A 16,955-nucleotide genomic window follows, 5' to 3' on the forward strand; every position below is an offset into this window, starting at 1 on the left:
ATCATTCTGTTGTAAACTACGTATTTGCAGAGTCTGTATGTCCTTCGGGCACACTCTGTTTTATTAATATATATATATATATAGGCATTCGGCTCTTTCAGCCTACCAGTTATTGTGTATTTCATTTATTCGGCTCTTTCAGTCGACCAGTTACTGTGTACTTCTTCCATTCGACTCTTCTGCCAACATTGATCCCTGTACAGTTCATACATTCGGCTCATCTAGCCGAACCGATTTCAAAAGTAGAGGTTTTCGAACTCAGCTGATCCGATACCTCATCAGCCGAATCGTTTGATCCAGTCGAATGGCGCAAATTTCGAGGGTCACTATCCGCAGCCGTTCCTCATCCCGACGTGCTCCCCAAGGGGGATCTTTGATCGGGTCAAGGGTAAGAAAATTCGGCTCCCAACAATTTTTGGCATGCCTGGTGGGACTCGATTTTAGGTAAATTCAATATTTTTATTGAAATTATGGCTAATGATAATGCCATAAATTTGGGCAATAGAGTTGTTCCTAGAAATTCTCGGAGTGATCAATCTAGTGATTCAGACAATGCTGGCGAATGTCAAGCAGTTTTGCCAGTTGAAGGAGAAACTAATGGACGGTCGACTTATCAAGAGCCGAGTCTAACTCAGGCACTTGGCCAGATGAACCGAGTTCTACAAACTTTAAATCAAAATATCCATCAAAATACCGCTCAACTAGATGCGGTGCTGGCCGCCATCACAACCTATAATGAAAATATTGTTCGAATCAGACAATTATTTACCCGAAACGAGCAACCTGATGGGGGGCAACAAAGGCCCCTAAATGTGCCGGTGCAACAAAATCCCATCACGCCGATGGTCTCACAGGTGCAACCGCAAATGTCACCTTTCCAGACTGCTTATAGGTCGGCGAATATCAACACCGGCCCGTAGTCGGAGATTGCATCAGGTTTACCTCCCTTACCAGTTTATCAATATCAAAATATAGGGATTAGAGCCGGGGGGCAGGCTCTGAATATGCAAGGAGTTAATCCTGTTATACCGAATTTTGGTCTACCGCAAGGACCGAATGTAGTACAAGCACAGATTCCTTTGCAGGGGAATAATAATGAAATATACGCACAAATTGAAGAAGCCATCCGAAATACTTTCGAAGTTGGCGCAAGGCCGGCAGTGCGGCCTGTGTTTTGTTCCCCTTATCCCACGAGTATAGACGCAGAACATCCGTATCCGGCAAACTGGAAAATGCTGAAGTTCGACAAGTTCTCAGGCGATGAGACCGAGAATACGGTCGAGCAGGTAGCCCGATTCACGGCCCAATGTAGAGAAGCGGTCACTGACTCATTTTTGAAACTTCGATTATTTAACACGTCGTTAACTAAAACGACGTTTACTTGGTATACAAGTTTATCAGCCAATTCCGTCCAAGAGTGGGACGAATTGGAAAGAAAATTTCATGAGCGATTCTATAGGTCGGAGCACCAATTATCGGTAGTCAACTTGGCTTTATATCAACAAATGTCAGGTGAAACGGTCGAAGAGTATTTGAATCGTTTCAAAATAGCAAAAACCCGGTGCTTTATGAGAATGCCGGAATTAGAGTTGGCCAAAATGACGTTAATGGTCTGCATTTTAAGATAAAAGACCATTTTGAAGATAAATATTTTTCTAACCTATTTGATCTAGTTGTTCGATTGCCCAATATGAGTAATTTTGGAAGAAAAATAAGGACAATCGGCTGCAATGAAGCCGATATAAAAAGCAAAGCAAAGGCAAAGAGAAATGCTTGATAGAAGAACAGTCGGTTCAAGAAGAGCCGAGCCAATCGAGTGAATGCGGCTGGTAAAGAGCCATTTTCTTTAAGGAAAAATCTTTGATAGAAGAACATTCGGTTCAAGAAGAGCCGAATCAATCAAGTAAAAGTAAAGAATCGGTTGATGAAGTCGAGATATATACGACTGGGACGATAAAGAGCCATTTTCTTTAAGCCAACCAAGACCAGCGAAACTAAAACTTGGGTTTCGGCTGTGTCATTTGAGCAGTCGATTTGGCACCAATAGTCAGCCAAATGTTTATTCGAAAGACTGTTGGGGGGGCATTGTTGATGCCAAAATTAAAAATAACACGCCGACTTAGCCCACGTATGAGCCAAAAAAATAAGGACACGTAGTACACCAGGAGTCGGCAATAAAGCGCCTGAAAGTCAACAGCGTTTAGGCGGGAACGGTTGAGAAGTGGAGGCGTAACTTCCATGAGAAGTGGGCGTAACTTCCACAGTCATGGTTACAACCACTCCCCCCACTACTTTCAACCGACCAATAATGTGGACTGAGAAGATATCACTATAAATAGTAACTTCAAAGCCTGTAATAGGGGTCTTTCTCTCCCCTGAACGAGAAGACTACCACATTTTCATATCTTTCCTTTCCTCTATTTATTGCTTTCTAGGAGTAGTCTAAATGTAATCTTTTTTTTCTGCATTTACTGCTTTCCTAGGAGTAGCTTTTAAGTAGAACCCTGGAGTTTGTCTGCCCCACGGGCATCATTATGTTGTAAACTATGTATTTGCAGAGTCTGTATGCCCTTCGAGCACACTCTGTTTTATTAATATATATATATAGGCATTCGGCTCTTTCAGCCGACCAGTCATTGTGTATTTTATTTATTCGGCTCTTTCAGCCGATCTATTACTGTGTACTTCTTTTATTCGGCTCTTCTGCCGACATTGATTCCTGCACAGTTCATATATTCGGCTCATCTAACCGAATCGATTTCAAAAGTAGAAGTTTTCGAACTCGGTTGATCCGATCCCTTATCAGCCGAATCGCTTGATCCAGTCGAAGGGCGCAAACTTAAAGGGTCACTATCCGCAGTTGTTCCTTACCCCGACGCGCTCCCCGAAGAGAATCTTTGACCGGGTCAAGAGTCGGAAAATTCGGCTACCAACAGATTGGCTTCTAAATTTTAAATTATTTTTTGCTCGATCAAAAAGTTGATGAAAATGTATGTGAAGGTTTTAATTCAGAGACTTGATCATAATGTCACCACCTTTCTCCTTTGGGAAAGACAGAGGGAGTGAGCTCACGACCACTGGATAGTAAGCCACGAGTAGCGGAGGTGGGTCACGTAGATTTGGACCCGTTCCAATTTGATTCCCCTCTTTAATTGGGTCACAATACTGTGGACCAAGATCCGTTTCCTAGCGCGCCTCGAAATCGACATGTGGGTCTTTTATTTTTATGAGACTAGAACTTTCACCAATGAAGCTTGCGCAGGGCAGAACTGTGTGACAAAGTATTAATAACTTTTCGTTAAAATTTACGATAATTTTTTTCTGTAAAAAAAAAAGACCAATAAAATTGTCGGTTCTGTTTTTCAGCACGAAATCTCATAATAAGCTTTTCCTTACAGCAAAAAATTTTGAAATTTTTGTTCGACAAATATGCTAAAATAGGTGATTAAAATCGTGTCATCAGCAGATAATTTTTATGAAGAATAATTTAATCGGCCATCCAAAACAAAAGCAATTAGGCTAATTCGGCGAATTAGCCGACAATCAAATAGCTAAAACAAAAGCAATTAGGGTAATTCGGTGAATTAGCCGACAATCAAATAGCTAAATGCGTATTGTTTAGAATGTTCGGTAAGATCGATCAGTCGGTGCGCAGAAAAATTTTATGCTTAGGCTGTAAGGCACTTCCTTCAGATGAGCTCTCATGTCTCTCGTGCAATCTCCGCCGTCCGACGAATCACTGATCTAATCCACACCGCGCGCCTTCTAATCCCTCGAAGAGTGTAGGTAATGCTGGGTGCTTCGGAGGGGCAATTCGGTAAATGGAGAGTGGTCCCGCACCGTGATTTTATGCGCGAATTGGGACGGGGTTGGAAAGCGAGGAGACGTCGACGGGAGGACAACTATGCGGAACGACGCGCCTCCGCCTCCGCGAAGGGACCGGACCCCACGTGGCGCGCATCCGACCGTCGCTTCTGGCCGCGCCACCATTAAGTTTAACGGTGACGGGAAGCCACGCGGATAAGGTTCTGGATCCCCCGCCGAGATCCTGGACGACACGCTCTTTCGCGTTTGCCCCCTCATATTTTTCTAATTGCGTTTTTGGTCCTTACTGGCCACCACAATATTTTTCGTAGGAGCAATAATAAATTTGTTGACTATGATATTTAACCGCGAATAGATTTAATGAATTTATCTGTAATAATAAAATCAGATTGTTTAATTACATCAATTTTATTGAAAGGTTGGTGTTAATGATGGTATCATCAATACTACTTTTACGAATAATATATTATATATTATTTTATTATATTTATTTTTTTTGAGAAAAATGTAGCATGCTATTCGTTTTATTCAATGGAACGATAAATTAGGCTACATGGGTGAGACAGCAAGACCTTAATTGGGATGAGAGGATTAAAAAAAAAAAGACGAGATTAACTAAGAGCAGACTGTTCCCACGAGCTTGTCAATAGCGAGATCTTCTGCACCATAAGGTTCGGGTCCGAATGAGTCGGTCGGAAGATTACTCTATTCCGTGCTTCCCAAATGATCCACCAGCACACAGCTAGTGCGGATAACCGGGTCCTCATCAATGGTCCACCCATGCAAGCCATCAGTCTGTCTCAGAGAGAAAGGACATCTTCCCCCAAGTTTGAAGGTTGGAGTAATTCTACGGACATATAAATCACTCGGAGGAACCTGGTAACGACGCACTGTGTGAATAAGTGGTCGACATTTTTCCCTTCACCACCACACATCACACATACGGAGTTGCCTGACCAGCCTTGCCTCGTGATATATTTATATATTGATCATTATTACTAGAACTATTTTTAGTAGAGGCAAATTGGATTTACTGAATTTGATCAAATTAATTTAAGTGAACAATGATCAGAATCAATAAGTTATTTTAGTAGCATTAAAATCAAATTAGATTCATTGATTCTGATGAGAGTCTAAACAAAAACAATAATCAAATGCAACAATTCTCTATGCAGGTTGCAAATATGGATCTAGTGCTAATACAAGAAGGTGGTGCGTTGTTAATGGTTTGCTTAATCGATCCAATTAAATTTACTGAATTAAGTGCATTCCTTGGATGCTTGTGTACAGTTAATTATTAATTAATGATGAAATGAAATGTCCGGAGACACAACAACGTACTAGATTGGTTGGTGCGACGATTGACGTAAGAATGTATCAATGCGATGGTTGGAATTTAATTCGGTTGACAAATTATACATAATATCGTCGTTATATATTGTTGGTGTCTTTTGCATCTGATATGAATATTTTTTACAAATTTATACATACATAATAAAAAATATTATATAAATTCTTCAGTATATCAATCGATATATAAAACCAATATTAAAATATTTTGTGATATAATTAAATTGGACTAATGTCTAATTTATAATGTTGGCATAGGCTTGTATAGAAGACCCACTCCAGTCCACAAATGAAACCATAATAATATTCATAAAAATATGTAAAAGAGGGTTTTTGCTGAAATATTTTGAAAAAATATTATGCGTAAGTAGAGTATATGACAATTCTCTCTTATAAACTTTAGGTCGCTGATAAAAAAAATCAGTTAGCTTAACTTTTTTCTAAAATATGTTATGTTGTTGTTAGGTATTATTTCGTGATAAAGTAAGCTCGAACAAAGGCTAAAAGTGAGAAAAAAAATCTCCTTAACTATTATTTTAATAATTAAATAGATACTTTATTCTCCTATAAAGATACAATAACAAAATTGAAAATTCTTGTTTAAATATTATTTTTATTTAACAAATTATTTTTAATTAAATTGTAACTGTTTTATCAAATTGGACGAGAGAGTATGGCATTAAGTGGCTAGAGAAATATACATGGTGTTCATATTATGTTTTTATTTTTTTCACTTTTTAAAGTCTGAGGCTATAAAAAATAATATTAATATTTTATCATATTTACAATTTAGCCAATAACATGTGAATAACGGNAAAAAAAAACACACACACACACACACACACAAATATATGCATTTTCCGGGGGCCATTCAGTAAAACACCAAAAAGCGCGGGTGGTCCCAACAACCAACGAAAGCTTCTAGTTTATTTAAAAGCCTTTCAAATAGCCGTTGCCTAACGGCGTCGCCACGTTACTTTTAACGTCTTAAACCCCCGTTATCGAAACAAATCGAACGTTTCGTAATTTTCCACTTTGCCCCCGCAAAAAGCAACTCGTTATAAAGCGACGCTTCTCTTTTTCCATCTCTATTTCTCTCTCTCTCTCGCTCTCGCAAAAGAAAGAAGTGAGTCGACCCGAAGAAACGATCTCGCCTTTTCCATCTCTCTCTCCCCCCCATTTTCTCTTCGAATTCCTCGCGATTTCGCCTCCGATAAGCGATCGGAGAGCGATCGGAAACTTGGTTTAGTCCTTTTTGCCCGGTGATTTGATCGACGGGGGATGGATTCGAGCGGCGGGGTGGAGTCGCCGGAGACGGGGAGGCCCGCGGCGGTGGTGCTGGACTTTCCGGCGGGGGAGCCGTCGTCGCCGGCGAAGGTGCCGCGGAGGATCCGGCGGAGGCTTATGGAGGCGAAGAGCAGTTCCCCGACGAGCGTGGAGGAGATCGAAGCCAAGCTTAGGGAAGCCGATCTCCGGAGACAGGTGCTTTTTGAGTTCGGATTGTTAGTAAATTTCTCAGTAATTCTTAATTTATCGGATTAACGGATGCTTGCAATTTGGTGTTCTTGTTTAAAATATTGGAACTTTGTGGAGGTTTTGGAATTCGGGGGATTATCGGTGAATTAAGGCTTGCTTTTGGTTCTTTAAACAGTTTCTGTTGTTGTTGGGCTATCATAGTTGCTTAAAAATTGAGTTCTTCTCCTTTTTGGTTTCTTCTCATAGTTTGTTGATATAACGGAAGTTTGGATTTTCCTTTTCTTTTTAAAACTTTGGATTTTGTGGAATATTTTAAATTCGAGGGATTAGTCGGTGAAGTAGGGTTGGGATTTGGTTCTTTGGACGGCTTCTTTTGTAGTTTGACTATAGTAGCTAGTTTATATTTGAATTTTTTATTGTTTTTGGTTTTTTTTAAAAAAATCTTTCTTTGGTTGGTTACTTGGTGCAAAGAGTTCCCTTTTTGGGGTTTTTTCTGTTCTTTCCTTGCAAATATTTGCTAGTTTTAGATGCTTCTTTTGTACTAACTTACTCTTATTTTACTTGTGATATATGTTTTTAATTCATCAGGATGTACAACCATTTTCTTGCTTCTTCTGTTGATAGTACATAGTTCGTATTTTACTACGTTAGAAACATTACTTGCACAATAGCTTTATTTGAATATTGGAGGTTTCTTTCTATTTCTTACAGTTCCAAATTTAATGTTCTTCATCAAAGTTTATAAATTGGTTGTATACTACATCATCATGTAGTCCGTGGCACTTTGTCTGGATAATTTAAGAGAAAAGTATATCTAAAGAGTTTCAGATTTAGAGTGGGAGCATTAAAGAAAGGAAAAGCAAGGAAAGTTAACATTTTTTTTTTCTATTTGCGAGATTAATATTTATTTGAACTGAATCAGCTTACTACTAGCCGATGAAAGAGAGTTCAATTGACTTGATAACCTAGCTTATTGTCACAAAAAATTCGCATTTGCTGCTAAACTTAATGTCTCTGTTCCCAGCCCTTTTTTTTCTTGTAATTTTTCGTTCCCTGTTCTCTTTGATAGTTTCCTGCATATCTTGTAATTTGAAAATAATTCCTTTTAAGTTAGCTGCTTTTCTTTAGTTGAGATTGTTGCCTTCAGGATTTTCCACAGTTGACTTCTATTGTGCGCCAAATTCTTAAAGAGTACTACCTACTTATTTCAGTTTTCAGTTGTGTTATTTTAGTTTCAAAATTTGTTCTTGATACTGCACTGTCCTTGTTTGCATTGCTTCTGCTTTGGTTATCTTTTGTTTCTCTGTTTCCTTCTCTTGTTTGCAGTAAAGTTCTTCTAGATCCTCATACTGACGAATGCTCTTTTGCCAGCAATTTTATGACTGGTTGTCTAGTAAAGCAAGGCCTAAGCCAAGGAGCCCTTCATGGTCATCTCAAGAGGAAGATCTCGGCCAGAGACTTGAGGCTAAGCTTATAGCAGCAGAGCAGAAAAGGTATATGTCTTTTGCCTAATAATATGCTTGTTAAATCACTTTTGCGCAGCTTACTCTTGTTATTAGTCCATCTCCTATCTTATTTTTTAAGGTGCCTGAGACTGCTTATGCTTCCCTCATTTATTGTTTTCTTCGTTGTTTTTTTTGGCCATAGTTGGCTCAGAGTTGCTGTGGTTGAGTTCGCTTTGCGGACGAGCATGCTTTTTCCCCTGTGAATTGTAGGTTGTATGTTTTCTGCTCAAATAGGGTTATCCCGATTTAATCGGAAAAAAATAAAATTTTTAAGGTGCCTCTGTTCTGATATCTGCTCTGAATTTTATTAACTTACATTTGTTCTCACTTAACCTGATTCAAATTCTCTTTACCCTTCTATTATATTGCCTTTTCCTTTCTTGTTTGATTCCTTTATAATTAGTTCTGTTAATATTGGAAAATTTTGCTAATGCTTGTGATTTTTTCTTTTTCCAAGCGTGCATTTGAGTTTCATATGATCACTTATCAAATATTTCCGTCTACTTCTTTCGACAGGTTGAGTCTCTTGGCAAAGGCACAAAAGCGGCTGGCCAAGTTGGATGAGCTGCGACAAGCTGCTAAGACCGGTGCAGAGATGCGACTTGAGAAGGAGCGTGAAGCGCTGGGCACGAGAGTCGAATCTCGAGTCCAACAGGCTAAGGCAAACCGAATGCGCCTCCTTAATGCATACATGCAAAGAAGGGCCGCCGCCCATGAGAGAACAGCCAGATCACTTGTACAGAGGATAATCCAAGAGAACAAGTATAAAGAGTGTGTCCAATTGGCAATATATCAGAAGCGTACTGCTGCCGAGAAGAAAAGAATGGGTTTGCTAGAAGCCGAGAGGAAAAGGGCTCAAGCCAGGGTGATGCAGGCTCGTCGAGTAGCCAAAACAGTATGCAGTCAGAGAGAAAGTGAGAGGAGGAAAATGAAAGAGCAGTTAGAAAACCGGCTTCAAAGGGTATATGATCTTTTCCTTTTCTCTGTTGTTGTTATTTGGTTTTGCAATTTGGGCCTGGTTAGTCTAGTTGGAGCTTCTATAAAATTGCTGTCGAGTAGGACTGTTTGAAGAAACACTAATGGCTTTTTAATTAAAATCTTTCCTACCAGCTCTTTGCTGCAGCAAAAGCAGATGATCCAAATTGGAGCTTTTAATTTGGGGCCAGAAGTTTATTCGAGCTTTCTAATATTTTTATTTATTAATCACCTAGATACTGCTTTTTTGAGCAGAGAAGCTCCCACAAAAGCCACACCAAAGAGGCATCGACTCTACTTCAACATGTGCCTGTCTTTGTGTCTATTATTCTGCATGGTGGCGAATGCCAGCTTAGTTGTTCTCTCATAGAGAACATGATCACAACAGTTTAGTTTCGATTGTTGGTGTTTTATATCTTAGAAATTAGAATCACTTGTTATTTCGATGAACAGGCAAAGAGGCAGAGGGCAGAGTATCTGAGACAGAGAGGAAGCCCTCGTAGTTATGCACACATCAGTTCTATCAAAGACGGAGAATTTCTTTCAAAAAAATTAGCCAGGTGCGTTTTCTGTGATCATATGCTTAATACCTTTTTCTCTATCTATAATATGCTTTATGTCGGAACATATTTTGCATGTATAGGTGTTGGAGGAGGTTTGTGAAGTCAAGGAGGACTAGTTTTGCCTTGGCTAAAGCCTATGAAGTGCTGGGGATTAACGAGGACTCTGTTAAGTCTATGCCATTTGAGCAACTAGCTCTCAAAATTGAATCACCTACAACACTTCAGACCACAAAAGCATTGCTTGGTCGGTTAGAGAGCCGATTTTTACTGTCTCAATCATTGAACTCATCTGGTCCGGAGAATATAGACCATTTGCTCAAGCACCTTGCATCTCCTAATAGAAAAATGCCGTCTGGCAAATCATCAAGGACTAAAGGGACAACCAAGAAAGGAGCTCGAGCTGCCGAATCAAATAATAAGCTCTCAAGATATTCAGTTAGAGTAGTACTCTGTGCTTACATGATACTCAGTCATCCAAATGCAGTCTTTAGTGGACAGGGTGACAAAGAAATCCGATTGATGGAATCAGCTATAAACTTTGTTCGGGAGTTTGAGTTGTTAGTAAAAATTATATTAGGACCAAATAACACTATGGAGATTCATCTAGACTCTTCAGCCGGTACTACTTGCCAGAAATTCAGTGAACAATTGGTAGCTTTTGATGCAGCATGGCGCTCTTATCTGTACAGATTTGTGGTGTGGAAGGTGAAAGATGCAAGGGCTTTAGAGGATGATCTTGTGACAGCTGCGTGCAAACTTGAGCTCTCAATGATGCAAACATGCAAGCTGACTCCTGAAGGGCGGTCGTGTGACCTCAGTCATGACATGAGGGCTATTCAGAAACAGGTTTGCTTGATCTACAGTAATAATTTATCTTTATTTATTAAGGTTATTTTTTTTTTCCTCTGTTTTGTTTTCCTCGTGGGACACTTCTGAAGTGATATATCAATATGAACTCTTTGATAAAAATGTTGCAAAGCCATTGATCAGCTTGCTGTTCTATATCATAATGTCAGGTTCTGTTTGTAAATTTGGTTAGGATTGCCTTATGGAATGGCGTCAATTGACTGTTACTTAATTCATTGTGTAAAAATGTGCTACTTTTCTGTCGGAACTAAATAACCATTGCTAGGTATTATAAGATGAATTTATCAAAGTTATCATTTAGTTTTCCTGGGATGTGGATGCGTATTATCAATTGGTGCCGTCCTGCAATCCTTTCTTTCGAATGCTGTTTTGCATTGCATGTGGTAACATAAATTATTATTTCGCGTAGAATCATATAAATTAGTTAATTATTCTGAATGACCGTAGGTTACTGAAGACCAAAAACTATTGAGGGAGAAAGTACAGTACCTGAGTGGCATTGCTGGGATTGAGCGAATGGAATGTGCTTTATCTGATACACGATCCAAATTTTTCGAAGCGAAGGAGAGCGGCAGTCCTTTGGCGACTCCTATTGCTCATATATCATCTACTTCGGTATCCAACTCTGCTGATCAGTCTTCGGCTTCTCTCTCTAAGGAGCATTATAGTGCAAACAATGAAAAGCCCAAAAGTGTGGTCCGTTCTTTATTTGGAAGTTCATCTTCACCACCGAAAAACAACACCAAACTGAAGCTTGATGATCCTTATACAATTGGCAATCAAGAACCGAAGGAAAATGAAGTTCTTGTCAATGAGATTCTCCACGGAAACCATGGAGCATTTGCTAATTCTCTTGACGTTGGTGGTGCTGAGGAGAATATCATGGTGAGTTTTTTTTTTTCTGTCAATAAAATAGCTGTATGTAAAGAAATTATTTTTCACATAAAAACAAGGTATTGTATGGACCTTACTTAGCTATAATCTATTGGAAATGTCAGTTTTTGAATGTTAATTTTTGAAATTTTCTCTCTTTTGATGTCATACAATTGTGTCATAATCTGTTAATTATTGGAATACATGGCTTTGTATTAATCAGGCAAAGGTGAAAGAGACTATGGAGAAGGCTTTCTGGGATGGAGTTATAGATTCCATGAAAGGAGATGAACCCGACTATAGCCGAATTTTGGGCCTTGTGAAGGAAGTAAGGGATGAATTATGCGATCTGGCTCCTCAGAGGTGGAGGCAAGAGATACTGGATAGTATCGATCCTGACATTCTATCTCAGGTAATTCCGTAGAAAACTACATGACTTATTCACATTTACAAGTTAATTTTTTTTACCTTTTCTTTAAGTTAATTTTTTTACCTTTTCTTTCCTTTTATGTGGTAAAGGTACTCGAGTCAGGCTACCAGGACTTGGAGTATCTAGGAAAGATCTTGGAGTACTCACTCAGCATTCTTCGGAGATTAGCTGCTCCCGCAAGTGAAGATGATATGAGGAAAGCTCACGAGAAATTATTAAGTGAATTATCAGGAATCTCTCAATACCAAGATGATAAACGAAGTAGCGCTTTCATTATAGCAATTGTCAAGGGTCTCCAATTTGTTCTGGAGGAGATACAGGTAATCTGTCATCATTTAATTTAGTCATCGATGTGCTATAAAATTTGTAGTGCGAGACATTTAGTCGGGGAGTTGGAAGATTTTAATGACATAGATTTTAAATGGTTTTATGCTCTTTTAATGGCAGAAACTGAAAAAAGAAGTGAGCAAAGCACGCATACAGATGCTGGAACCGATCATAAAGGGTACTGTTGGCTTGGAGTATTTACAGAAGGCATTTGCTGATCGTTATGGCCCTCCCTCAAATGCTCTGGATTCTCTCCCTCTAACTAAGCAGTGGATTTCATCCTTGAGGGACAGTTCAGAAGAGGAGTGGAATGAACATGGGGATTCTCTTTCCGTCCTGTCTACAAGCCATGTAAGTCATGAATTTAGTTTCACTTGATTTTGAAATGTGAATACTGCCTGATATGGTTGAGACATGGTATATCTTATTGGAATGTTAGTTGAAATAGATAGTTTCAAACTGCTACTAAATAGTCCTACTTTTGCAGAATCAACCTCTTGTTACTACCCTACGAACAGGTGGAGGCATTCCACAGGGAACGAAACAAGCACTTTCCCATCCCGATGCTTCAGGTGCATACTTGCTTCAACTTTCCTTAGCCCTTCCTCCTTCCAAGTTCCAACTTATGAAGAATATTTAAATTTTGACTCATTACATCTGCAATTTCATTGCTTGAGTAGGTAATGGTGAACAACCGGAATGCAATGGAGAAAGGATCGACTTGTTGGTGAGGCTCGGTCTATTACGACTTGCTAGTGGTATAGAGGGTGTGACAGTTCAATCGGTGCCCGAGACTCTTCAGCTCAATGCTTTAAGACTGAGGTCTGTCCAGAGCCAGCTTCAGCAAATCATTGTCATCTCAACGAGGTAAATATGTACAGTACAACTAGCCAAACTCGCGAAGTGTGGCCTGTGTATTTTTAGAATTGGTGGCTTTTAAGAAGCAGATTTTAACCACGCCTTAAAATGCATAAATGCAGCATGTTGGTCCTTCGGCAAATTATTGTCAGTGAAAACTCCACTCGCCCTCCTTCGGACTTAGAAAGCTCGATCTCAGAATTCGCCAAAAACCTCACGGCACTCCTGGAGAGCAATGCTGATGTGGGCATTGAAGAGATCGTCGAGACCATGGCGAACTCATCTATCTCATCTTCAGAGACAAAGCTTCAAGGTAGGAAGGAAATCATGGCGAGGATGCTTACGAAAAGCTTGCAGAACGGCGATGCGGTCTTCACAAAAGTCTCAAGATCCATATACTTAGCGGCACGAGCAATTCTTCTCGGCGGTAGCGGGTCAAAGGGTCGGAGACTGGCGGAAGGAGTGCTAAGACGTGTTGGGGCTGTTATGCTTTTGGATCGAGTGGTTACGGCGTCAGAAGTGCTGATTAGAATGGCGACGATATCAGGCTTTGTTCATGGGCCTTGGTATAAATGCTTGCTGTGATTATTTAGTTTTATCGCCGTCGCGTATATAAATAAATAAACAAATAAGTATTAGTGGGAAAAGTAGTCTGTGATCATGTGGTTGGAAAAAAAAAATGTAAAGTGTAGAACATTAACTGTAGATAACTATGTACATGCATAGTGGTGGTCATTGAGGTCGTGATTGTTATTGTCCTCCTAAGTTAGTTGAGGTCATTGTTTATAGTTTATTATTGTCCTAAGTTATTTGTTGTCATTGTTCACGGTACTTGGAAATGATTACTATTTCTGCAATTATGATCATCATTATTAATAAGATCTCTGTAGTAATAGTAGCACATCCCCATACGAAAATACTACTGGAAAATCCAAAAAGATCTGTGAGTCCACAAAACAGTTAATCAACGGCATTAATCATTAATTTTTCTAATATATTAATTTAAATGATATGTTAGGTACAACAATGTGACAAATATAGCTTTACTGTATCACTGCATCTTTTTTTCTCTAATACAATGACCTCTAAATGGAAGCAAGCCTAGATTATGCTGCTTATGAATCTTCAAGCCAGACTCACCCGAAGCACAAAATACACGCAACATTTCACCTAAGAAGTATTGATTGCATCATCATCCTTTTCAAGTTGCCAAAGATTGAATAGCAAGCCTTGCCGCAACCATGTTAATGTTTTGTTTAACATACTCGATTCCACCATGAAGTCTTTCTAGTGTGTCTCTTGAATTCATTGCTTGTAACTTCTCTCTTTGCAAGGCGAGGAATTCCGAATCCGACATCCCTGAAGTTTAATATTTGGAATGCTATATGAGTCATTAGTTGCTCTAATTTGATATATTTATTATGAGCATTGAAACTGTTAAGTTGAAGTAACCAAATAAATAAACAATTTAGGTTCAATAAAGGACATAGCGGTAATGCCACCTGAAACAGGTTGGAATGCTGCGAAGGATAGACGCTCGGCTAGTTTTGGTATAAAAGCTTGGTTGCAATCTTCATAAATTGCATTTTCAGCCCATATAAGAGAGCTCTTGATATGGGTTTGCAGAAGTTCCTCCTCAGGTGCCTGAACGAGTAAAGAGCTTTTAGCATGTTGATGATTCAAACCATTAGGTAAAATCAGCTTTATAATTGTAACAAAGACAATAATTACTTAAACTACCTTCAGTTTCAGTTTCATTTGCAACCTGTGTAGACTGCGCATGAAGTCCCTTAGCTCTGAAAGTTTCAAGTCTAATTCATTCTCTTGGTAAGGTGTATTGTCCAGCATTGGCACAACAGTTCCCCGCAAGTATGGTTCCATCTGGATCAATGAAGACTATCACCATCTAAAATGGAAGTGAGCCGAAAGAGTTAAAGTAAATTCCCAGCTTCAAGTAATTGCTCAATTTTCTTTCTTCTGTGACCTAGTGTTCAATACTAGATCCAATATAAGCAGTTCATACTGGTTTCGCACCAGAAAAAATGTACTGTCCACAAGAAAACTACTCACCTAAAATAGCAATAGACTGAACTCAAGTACAACATTGTACATTCAAACCTTTGAAGCTTACATGCACAAGTTTCACAATGTTAACCCGGCTCATTCCTCTAATGGAAACCAGCGCTCCAATCTCCAGCTTGTCTACCTGGACCATAACATAAATCTTATTAATTGACATATGTATATGATGTAATATGCTAAACCCAGAAGCTTACATTCTCTATGTGGACCAAACAACCATAACTAGCAGTGAAGGATGCTCGATTTGAAGATCTGCTCATGCGAACTGGATCAAGCACAAAGTGCACAAAAGTCTTCTTTCTTCTCAACAATGACTGCAAATAAAGCATCAGCAACAGGTATGAGCTTATTCAGAAACAACATTGATGCGACCTTCTGCTTGATGCAAATCCACCATATTTCAGTATGTAAGTACGCAATATCAATCTCAACAAGTAATACAATAAAAAAAGGGTCATATTGTGGCATTTCTTTGTGACCAGTATTTACTAAAGTCTCCGCTTTCAAGGGCAAAAAAACAAATAAAAAATTACAGCAATCACAAAATTGAAATATACGGCCATTGTATATACATAACTATCTTCCAGTAAATATGCGAGTGATCAAAAAAAGAAAAAAAAGAAAAGAAAAGAAAGAAAGAAAAGGGGAAAAGCTAGATGTATCATTTTACCAAAGTCAACAAATTCTTCCACTTAATGAAATTTCATAGGGGCATATACCTCCTCTAGTAATGCCAGAAACCTTGCTTCGTATAAATGCAAAGTCTTGCACTCAGATGGTATTAGAACCTAAATCAAAACAAGAAGAAAAGAATGGATAAAATACATAACAAAGAGTAAATAGCTCAAAGCCCATCATTATCTGCTCATATGTATGGCGTAGATCAAATGAACAATACCGTATAAATAACAAGGATTAATCCAATTAAATGGCGGGCGTAGGTGTAAGGAATTGAATGAAGGATATGAAAATTATATATACTCAAACTAATGCAACTTTGGCATTATTCAATCCCCTTTAACCTCAAATTTTACATTGAACACACGACATCTTAGAACTGAGAGGGCCTCAGACCGGCTTAATACCATATTACTCTTTAAAGATCAACATGATAAGAGCTGGACATCAATCAAAAGCCATGATTTACACTACCAAATTTGTTCCCGGACTCAGGGACTAGATTCACACCATCGATCGATCGCCTAATCAGAGTGGAAGCTAAAGGAATCGAAACATTACCTCGCCCAATTCAAAGGGAAGAAGCGGAAGATCCAGAGAGTGCGTCGGCGACGAGCAGTAGCTTCTGAACAGCCGAATCCGCTGGAGGGAAAAGCCATTTGGGGCAAAAGATCGAGGACTAGGGTTTCCTGGGAGGAGGAGGAGGAGGAGAGAGCGGGAACGAAATGGGGAATGGGCGAGAGCTAGGGTTCCGCTACTCATTGGAGGCGAAAAGTGAAGTGAACTGCAAAGGAAGATAGATAGGGTTGGTTAGGGGAAAAGGCGCGGGAGGCGCACGTCCGATTAATTGATCAGGACCGTTTATCATCTAACTTCTCGCGTCTTAAAGCAGGCGTTTTGACTTTTGCGAGAGAAAAGCAAAAGCTTAACAAAATAACAACCTGTCCCATAACACTTAATTGCCTATAGCTCCTAACAAAGAAATAAAATAGTAAATATATTTTTACTAAATTTAAGAATACCAAACCCTCGGTATGCGTCTTAGTGATGGAGATACGCTTTCTTAGGCACACTTGGGATTTACTTTGCTAGTTCTTTTATTTTCACTATCGAGACTGAGTTATCTGACTTTGTAGTCCGATACAT

The 16,955-nt window shown here is 39.2% G+C and overlaps 2 protein-coding genes across 4 annotated transcripts; one reads left to right on the plus strand and one right to left on the minus strand.

Moving 5' to 3' along the window:
* On the plus strand, nucleotides 6,259–13,928 carry LOC109723579. 2 transcript variants are annotated; one of them, XM_020252010.1, is made up of 13 exons: nucleotides 6,259–6,657; nucleotides 8,023–8,144; nucleotides 8,673–9,117; nucleotides 9,387–9,416; nucleotides 9,585–9,691; nucleotides 9,775–10,540; nucleotides 11,009–11,446; nucleotides 11,658–11,846; nucleotides 11,954–12,184; nucleotides 12,312–12,542; nucleotides 12,679–12,763; nucleotides 12,872–13,058; nucleotides 13,172–13,928. In XM_020252010.1, exons 1-13 carry the CDS (start codon nucleotides 6,457–6,459, stop codon nucleotides 13,632–13,634), a joined length of 3,495 nt encoding a protein of 1,164 aa, XP_020107599.1. In that variant the 5' UTR covers nucleotides 6,259–6,456; the 3' UTR covers nucleotides 13,635–13,928. The 2 variants fall into 2 exon arrangements, with proteins under 2 accessions (XP_020107599.1, XP_020107600.1); XM_020252011.1 differs by lacking the exon at nucleotides 9,387–9,416.
* LOC109723580 lies at nucleotides 14,023–16,634 on the minus strand. Of its 2 annotated transcripts, XM_020252013.1 has the most exons (7): nucleotides 16,371–16,633; nucleotides 15,851–15,919; nucleotides 15,326–15,445; nucleotides 15,181–15,255; nucleotides 14,790–14,930; nucleotides 14,552–14,693; nucleotides 14,023–14,408 (listed from the first exon to the last, which is right to left on the minus strand). In XM_020252013.1, the coding sequence occupies exons 1-7, from the start codon at nucleotides 16,569–16,571 to the stop codon at nucleotides 14,251–14,253; spliced, it is 906 nt and encodes a 301-aa protein (XP_020107602.1). In that variant the 5' UTR covers nucleotides 16,572–16,633; the 3' UTR covers nucleotides 14,023–14,250. The 2 variants fall into 2 exon arrangements, with proteins under 2 accessions (XP_020107602.1, XP_020107603.1); XM_020252014.1 differs by lacking the exon at nucleotides 15,851–15,919 and having other exon boundaries at nucleotides 16,371–16,634.

Source organism: Ananas comosus, linkage group 17 (assembly GCF_001540865.1).
Source record: "Ananas comosus cultivar F153 linkage group 17, ASM154086v1, whole genome shotgun sequence".
NCBI lineage: Eukaryota > Viridiplantae > Streptophyta > Magnoliopsida > Poales > Bromeliaceae > Ananas > Ananas comosus.